General features: G+C 45.3%; 1 protein-coding gene across 1 annotated transcript in view; it reads right to left on the minus strand.

Annotated features, from left to right (window-relative positions):
- The window catches only part of TEX26 (testis expressed 26), a 58,280-nt gene extending 57,275 nt beyond the window's left edge, over positions 1-1,005 (minus strand). Inside the window, exon 1 of the mRNA XM_064275192.1 lies at positions 845-1,005. Coding sequence (XP_064131262.1) covers positions 845-1,005 — 161 coding nt within the window. The remainder of the gene's footprint in view (positions 1-844) is intronic.
- Positions 1,006-8,186: the final 7,181 nt, after the last annotated feature.

The following is an 8,186-nucleotide window of genomic DNA, read 5'->3' on the forward strand; positions in this document are numbered from 1 at the left end:
GCTAGGGTTGTTCTCCCTTTCACGGTCCCAAAAGAATTCAGAAACCTGCTGCATTGGCATTCAGAACTAGTATTAAAGCACTGCGTCTGTTAAATACAAAACCCTTTTAAAGAAAAATCAGGCCAGATTAGAAGAGACAGATGTAAAATCAGGCCAGATTAGAAGAGACAGCGCCTCCAGCCTCTGCTACAGCCAGGTGGGGAGACCGTGTCCTGGCAGACCCACTGAGGAAGGGGGTAGGGCTTTTCCCTGTATTCTGCAGCTGCCCCATTTCTCTGCTGTTTCCCAGATCAGGCAGGGAGACCAGGACTCCAGCTGGCCTAACCCTATCAGAGCTTCCCCACCTTTTCTGCCTTTGGTCCTGTTCTTCAAGAAGGGCACTGTTGTTGCTGTTAGGTGCCCTCTAGTTAATCCCGACTCATTGCGGCCCCTTGTGGCAGAGTAGAACTGCTCCATAGGGTTTCCTAGGCTGTAATCTCTACAGATCAACTGGTCTTTCTCCTGCGGAGCCTCTGGGTGGGTTCCAAAAGCCAACCTTTTCAGTCAGCGGCTGAGCGCTTAACCATTGTGCCACCGGGGTTCCCTTTTCCTGCTCCCTCCTAGCCAGGCATTTCCTGGGGGTGTTAAAAACAAAAAGATGTTTTAGGGAGGCAGGGCTTGGCAGCATGTAGGGCAAAGGTCTAGCAAGGGGCAGGGTCATAAACACCCTCTCATTCTCCCTGACTCCCAGGCTGTCCCTTAATTAATTGTGCACGACCCATAAGAGGAGGGCAACCATCCTTAAAGACTGAAGTGCCCCCTCTCCAGGAAACACCCCCTCCCCCGGCTGACTGGATGGTCTTACTTGGCTGGATCTTCTGGCGGCATTGAAAGGGGCACGGAGCCTCGGGCCCAAGCTGTGCCATTCTTGCCCTGTAGGCAGCCGCGGGGGCCCCTTGCTCCAGTTCGGCTCAGGGCTGCGGCCAGCGCGCGTGCGCACATGGCCACTTTGTGACGCGTCGCCATGGAGACGCAGGTTCCGGTCTGCGCATCCAGGCCGGGGGCGAGTGTGTGCCTGCGCACTGGGCTTAGCTAGGTGGACAGGGGAGTGGGCGTGTGGAAAGCAAGGAGATGTATTTATAAAAGCGAGTAGATTTGGAAAGAAAGTAGTATTGTCATCCTCAGCTTCCAGTTTTCCTCCACTTAGCTTAAGCAAATGTGGGCAAAGTTGTATCTTTGCAAGAGGATATGATGGCAAGTAATGTTGTAAGTAAAACTGTCATAAGAGTTTCTGTGTTGGTTTCATGCCATCAAAGGTGTCATCTCGGTAGGGAAATTAGGAACGGGTGGGAGAGGGAATAGTGGGCTTGGTGATAGCAGTGGGCAAAGAAGTTTGCCAAGCCTTTCTTTTCACCGGAAACCCTGGTGGCGCAGTGGTTAAGTGCTATGGCTGCTAACCAAAAGGTCGGCAGTTTAAGTCCACCAGGTGCTCCTTGGAAACTCTATGGGGCGGTTCTACTCTGGCCTACAGGGTCGCTGTGAGTTGATTCGGACTGGATGGCAACGGGTTTTTTCTTTCTTTCTTTGCCCCGGGCTCCGTTCTGCCCCCCACCCTATTATATTGCCAGTGTGGACTGAATTGCTGTTTACTTCCGTAGACTGACCTGTCTTTCCATCCCCATGAATGCTACAAAGTGTTTTCCCAGGATGTGGAGGGTCTTTTAACCTCATATTCTTGGCAGTTGCCTGGTAACTTGATCCATACCGGTTGCCGTGGAGTTGACTCCAGCTCAGGACGACCCCGCGTGCGTCAGAGGAAAACTGTGCTCCACGACCCCGCGTGCGTCAGAGGAAGACTGTGCTCCACAGAGTTTTCAGTGGCTGGTTTTGAGGAAGTACCAGGCTTTTCTTCTGAGCCACCGCTGGGTGGACCTGAACTGCCAACCTTTCAGTTAGCGTCCCAGCACGTTAACCTTTTGCACCACCCAGTGACTCCCCATTTGACACCTGTTGCCGCTGTTATTCTGTGCTGTAGAGTCCATTCTGACTCATAGCAACCCTATAGAACAGAGTAGAACCGCCCCATAGGGTTTCCTAGGCTGTAATCTCTACAGGAGATCACCAGGTCTTTCCCCCCCAGAGCTGCTGGGTGGATTCAAACCGCTGACCTTTTAGTTAGCAGCCAAGTGCTTAACCATAGTGCCACCAGGGCTCCTCATTTGACATATACATACCGAAAACCAAACCTATTGCCTTCAATTTCGACTCATAGCAACCCTGTAGGACAGAGTAGAACCGCCCCATAGCATTTCCAAGGAGCGCATGGTGGATTCGAACTGCCGACCTTTTGGTTAGCAGCTGTAGCTCTTAACCACTACACCACCAGGGTTTCCTTTTGGTTAACATACATAATAGGTATTTAATAACTACTGAATGCCTCCCAGTTAGGATATAGCTATCACTCCCTTGGGTGCACAGAGAAAACAGTAAGTACACCTCGGAGACTGCTGACAACATGATCGAAAAACGATTTAGAACAAGTCCTTATCCTTAAAAAGTTATTCTAACACAGGGCCTTAGGGCCTTAGGTGAACAGAGAAGTTAAGAAAGGCATTTATCAAAGGAGACAGAATTGGCATCAAAGTAAAGATCCAAATATATATCCAAGGAATTTCTTTAAAATGAAGAGCTAACCTAGAATTTTCTGAGGGTGGAGTCTACCCATACAGCAGAAGGAATATAGCACGTTTGAGACTCGAATTTTGAAACGGTGAATGGTGGAATGCGTTAGAAGTCACAGACTTCTCTCAAGGCTATTAAAAGGAATGAATTCTAAATTAGGATTGAGTAGTGACGTCTAAATTAAGAAAGCAGCACCCAATAACAGATAACTGTCTGGAAATGGGAGAGCTAATAAGTGTAGCAACATTTTAGAGAAATATATTTTTAAAATAGAGCAGTGAGTATATAGAATTTCAAAAGTGAATTCTTAATAACATCTGACATTTGTCTAATCTTTTGCAAGCTGTGAACTGGCGGGGTAGCACCCACTGGAGAACCAGAAGATTGCTGTCGCTCTCTGCCTAGGACCTTTAGGGTAAATCAGATACTTGTACCAGCCCCAGTTTCCTCATCTATGTAAGATGAATATACTAGTACCCCCTCGCCTCACCGGGCTGTAAAGATTGGTAACTCCGAGGATGCTATATTCATTTTAAAGCCACACAAATCAGAGGTATTGCTCTCTTATTGCTCTTCTGATCTTCATTTTTTGTGGTTGTTGAAAATATACACAGCAGAACACACACCAACAATCTCCACATGTACGATTCAGTGACACTGAGTACATTCTTCAATTTGTACAATCATTCCCACCCTCCTTTTCTGAATTATTTCATCCTTTAACATAAACTCGCTGCCCTCTAAGCTTCCTATCTAACCTTTCGAGTTGCTGTTGTCAATTCGATCCCATGTAGATAGATTTTAAAACAGCACAATCCTCAAGGCAGGCATTCCTTATTAATTGTCTTAGTTATCTAGTGCTTCTCTAACAGAAGTACCGCAAATGGCTAGCTTTAACAAACAGAAATTTATTTTCTCCTTGTTTAGGAGGCTAGAAGTCTGAATTCCGGGTGCTGGTTCTAGGGGAAGGCTTTCTCTCTCTCTTGGTCTGGAGGAAGGTCCTTGTCTCTTCAGCTTCTGCTTCCTGCTTCCTCATAGATCTTCATATGTCTTGGCATCTACCTTACCCCATCTCTTCTTTGCTCGCTTGTTGAATCTCTTTTACATCTCAGAAGAGAGTGACTCAAGATACAACCTGCACTAATCCTACCTCATTAACCTAACAAAGACAACCCATTTCCGAATGGAATTATAACCACAGGCATAGAGGTTAGGATTTACAACACATATTTTGGGGGGTTATAATTCAATCCATAATAGACATAGAAGCATGTGAAGAATATAAACAGCCTTTAAGTTGACTGTGATCTGGCATGGTGTGCTAATAGAAGATATAACATAGTTAATCTTGTAAACTAGCCTTGAGACATAAGTCTAAACAACCTCCTTAATCTCTAGCCTGGAAGAAAAGATGTGCCACTTGGCTATTCTTTGACCTTGGAGAAAAGACATACTAGTCTTTGACGTCACCCTGGCCCTCGTCATGTGGAGCCAAGATGACAAATTCACGTGTTGTTGTTAGATGCCATCGAGTTGGTTCTGGCTCACAGAGACCCAATGTACAACAGAACAAAACACTGCCCTGTCCTGCGCTATCCTCAAAATTGTTGTCATGCTTGAGCCCATTGTTGCAGCCACTGCGTCAATCCATCTCCTTGAAGGTCTTCCTCTTTTCCGCCGACCTTCTACTTTACCAAGCGTGATGTCCTTTTCCAGTGACTGGTCCCTCCTGATAACATGTCCAAAGTATGGAAGATGAAGTCTCTCCATCCTCACTTCTAAGGAGCATTCAGGCTGTACTTCTTCCAAGATAGACTTGTTCATTCTTCTGGCAGTCCATGGTATAGTCAATATTTTTTTGTCAACACCATAATTCAAATGCATCAATTCTTCTTCAGTCTTCCTTATTCATTGTCCAGCTTTCACTTTTGTCTGAGAGGACTGAAAATACCAGGTGCACCTTAGTCCTCAGAGTGACGTCTTTGCTTTTTAACACTTTAAAGAGATCCTTTGCAGCAGGTTTGCACAAGGCAAATTCACACAAAACCCTAAATTTCTGCTCACTCACTGAGAGAAGGCAGAGGCAAGCACCAAGAGCCTGCTGAGACTCTGTCCACAGCAGACAGCCTCCGACCCTAGCTACCAGGGACCTCCGCTGAGTTCTAGCTGTAGTCAAGCCTTCTTCCCAAGGCCTCTTGTTGAAGGTAAAAGCCTGAAGTCTAAAGATTTGGATTCCTACCTGTTGAACTAACCTTGTAATTGTAGTTGTTAATTCTGATTCTCAGGTTCTAAATGAATGTTGTGAGGTCTTACACAGGAGCCCTGATGGCAGAGTGATTAAAGCCCTTGGGTGCTAACCAAAGGGTCAGTGGTTCGAACCCACCAGCTGCTCCACAGTAGAAAGATGTGGCAGTCTTCTTCCATAAAGATTGCAGCCTTGGAAGCCCTGTGGGGCAGTTCTACTCTGTCCTGTGGGGTCGCTGTGAGTTGGGGTTGACTCGACAGCAGCGGGTTTGGTTTGGTTTTTGTCTACCTTGCAGTAAACTGAACGAGTTCATGCAGGTCAAACCTGAGTATCTCTCTATTAATTTCTAAGATAATTACATCCTCCAGAACACCAAGAGGGAGAGGTGCCACAAGGCCAACCCAGCGGGAGGGCACAGCGTGAGGTATGTAAAGAATGCAGACAACCTTTAAGTTGACTGTTCTCCAGAGATCCTGAGTGGTTTGGTACTGACACGTTGTAAAGATTGAGGGGGTAGGGGAGACTTGAGAAACTGCTGGAGAGGGAGGCCCCGCAGGACGTGCTAGGAAGCTTGGACTTCACCCTAATGTGAAGTGGATTCACTGAGGAAGTTAAGCAACTGAGTGAAGGGGCCAGGATGGAAGTTCAAGTAAATTTGGGGCTCCTTCTAGAATAAGAAGGAATAGCCAGGTTCCACATCATCTTGCCAAAATAAAGTAGTTGCTCAGACATTAAACCATCTAGGTTACAATATGCCTTTCTCAGAGTTATGAATTGATCAAAAACAATTGAGAAGAGTTGTATTGAACGGTTTAAATGTTGACAATTTTGAATGAAAATTATTACAAAAGCTTTCATTCGACACACACACACACACATAAATACATACGTAGGTAGGTAATGTGATGTGAAGTAGTAGAGACAGGGGCAGGAAGTGAGGGGGAGCAGACAGTGTGGAACCCTCAGATTTGGGCTGTGGAGAAGGCTTAATGCTGGAAGAGAAAAGAGGGTCCTGCGAAAAAAACAAACAATTGTTGCCAAATCACTTCTGACTAGTGGAGACCCTATTGTGGAAACAGATTGGCAGCTCTGGGTGGGCTCGAACTGCCAACCTTTCAGTTAGTAATGAAGCACCTAACTGGTTGCACCACTTGGGGACTTCATTATTTAAAATGGGAGAGACTTGGCAAGTTCATAGGCCAAGGGGAAGGAGTAGGTGGAGAGAGAGCTTGAAGCTCCAGGAGGGAGCAGATAGGATGCAGGCCTGGAGAAGACAGATATACTGAAGTACTGCTTCTCAAGCTTAGTGTACACACCAGCACCTGGGCATCTTGTGAGAACGTGGATTCTGATTCAGTTATCCCGGTGGGGCCCAAGAGTCTACATTTCTAACAAGATCCCCGGGTGATCCATAAAGATCAGGCTGCGCAGATCTAGAGCCTTGCTTGTGGTCCAGGACCAGCAGCATCAACATTAGAGATTTTAGACATGCAGAATCTTGGTCCGACTCCAGATCCACTTAATGAACCAGAATCTACATTTCCACAATCTCCCGGTGACTCCAAGGCTCATTTAAGCTTGAGAAGCACTACTCCAGATATTGTGAGAGACCAGGTCATCCACTGAGCAAGCAGGAGAATAGGAAATAGTTGTTGGAAAAATTGAAAAAAGAAGCCAACCAAGGATGTGTAAAAGAATTAACAAACAGGTGGCTGCCTCCAAACCCTGGTAGAAGTCACAGACGAACCACAGTGATGTTCCTTAGAAGCCAGGATGGTGAGACTTTGACTCAATTACTTTGGACACATCATCAGGGAAGACCAGTCACTAAAAAAGGACATCATGTTAGGTAAAGTAGAGGGGCAACGAAAATGAGGAATACGGTCAATGAGACAGATTGACGCAGTAGCCACAACAATGGACTCGAACCTACCAATGATCGTGAAGATGGCGCAGGACCAGGCGACGTTTAGTTCTGTTGTATGTAAGGTGACCATGAGTTAGAGCTGACTCCATGGCAACTAACAACGACGACAATGATGCCTGCTCTTCAGGATCTGAATGGACCAAGGGAAGTTTTTCTGGCTCGGTTGTTCTATTTGGATGTTGCTCTTCCTCCCTTATTTTTTGTTTTAACTGATTGATGTAGCTCTTAAAACATCGTCGCAATTCCTGGGATGGATTCGGGTTTTCCTGAGGTCATCCAGCTCATACCTGCCACTAACTAACTGGTGAAGTAGTCTAAGAATGGTCAATATGCTCTTATTTAAAATTCCAGAAGAGAGAATTCTATGACATTCTTTATTTTATTAGGATAGTTCAGTTTAATGGGATAAATTCTAAACTTTGCTTCTACTTGCCGCTCACCGAACTCACTTGCGTTTCATCCAAATAAAAATGTAACTACAAGTTCAGCCTGTTGCCTCTGTCAAAACCTTGTCGATCTGTCAGACGTACCTCCTGGTCCACCCCTGCTCACCCTGGTTCTTGTATTTTTCTCTTCTCTGAACTCTTAAGAACTAAGCTGACTGGACCAATCATTGAGTAATTCTCAATGCCTTGTGAATATTAAGCATGAACACTCATTTTAAATGTCTTATACCGGCACTTCTTGGAAGAAGTACAGTCAGAATGCTCCTTAGATGCCAGGATGGCGAGACTTCATCTCTCTTACTTTGGATACATTATCAGAAGGGACTAATCCCTGGAGAAAGACATCATGATTGGTAAAGTAGACAGTGAGTGAAAAAGAGGAAGACCTCCAAAGAGATGGATTGACACAGCGGCTACAACCATGGGCTCAAACATACCTACAATTGTAAGGATGGTGCGGGACCGGGCAGCATTTCGTTCTGTTACACATGGGGTTGCTGTGCGTCGGAACAGAATCGACGGCACCTGACAACATCAACAACATACCAGCTATTATAAATCCAAGAGAAGGTCCTCTTCTTCAAAGTAATTGTCTATTCTAATGATGCTACCATAGCATTTTTTAAATTCCTTAGAAACTCCCTCCAGAAACTGGCCCACATTCTTTTGAATTTCTTAAATAGGAGCATAACTTTGTTCTCTGAGGGTAGATTGGGTATTTGAAACAGTAAAAAGAAATTCAAACTGATAATTAAGGTATGCAGTCAAGTTGGGCAATGCTCTCTTTTAGCCAAAATAAAACTATCACTATGAGGTCATCGAGAAAAAAAGAAAATTCTCTCGTTCTGTAGATAATTTCAGGATGTGCATTCTTATTGGAACAAGTTAATAGCCTCCAAGGTGACCA

This window comes from Loxodonta africana, chromosome 23, assembly GCF_030014295.1.
Source record: "Loxodonta africana isolate mLoxAfr1 chromosome 23, mLoxAfr1.hap2, whole genome shotgun sequence".
NCBI lineage: Eukaryota > Metazoa > Chordata > Mammalia > Proboscidea > Elephantidae > Loxodonta > Loxodonta africana.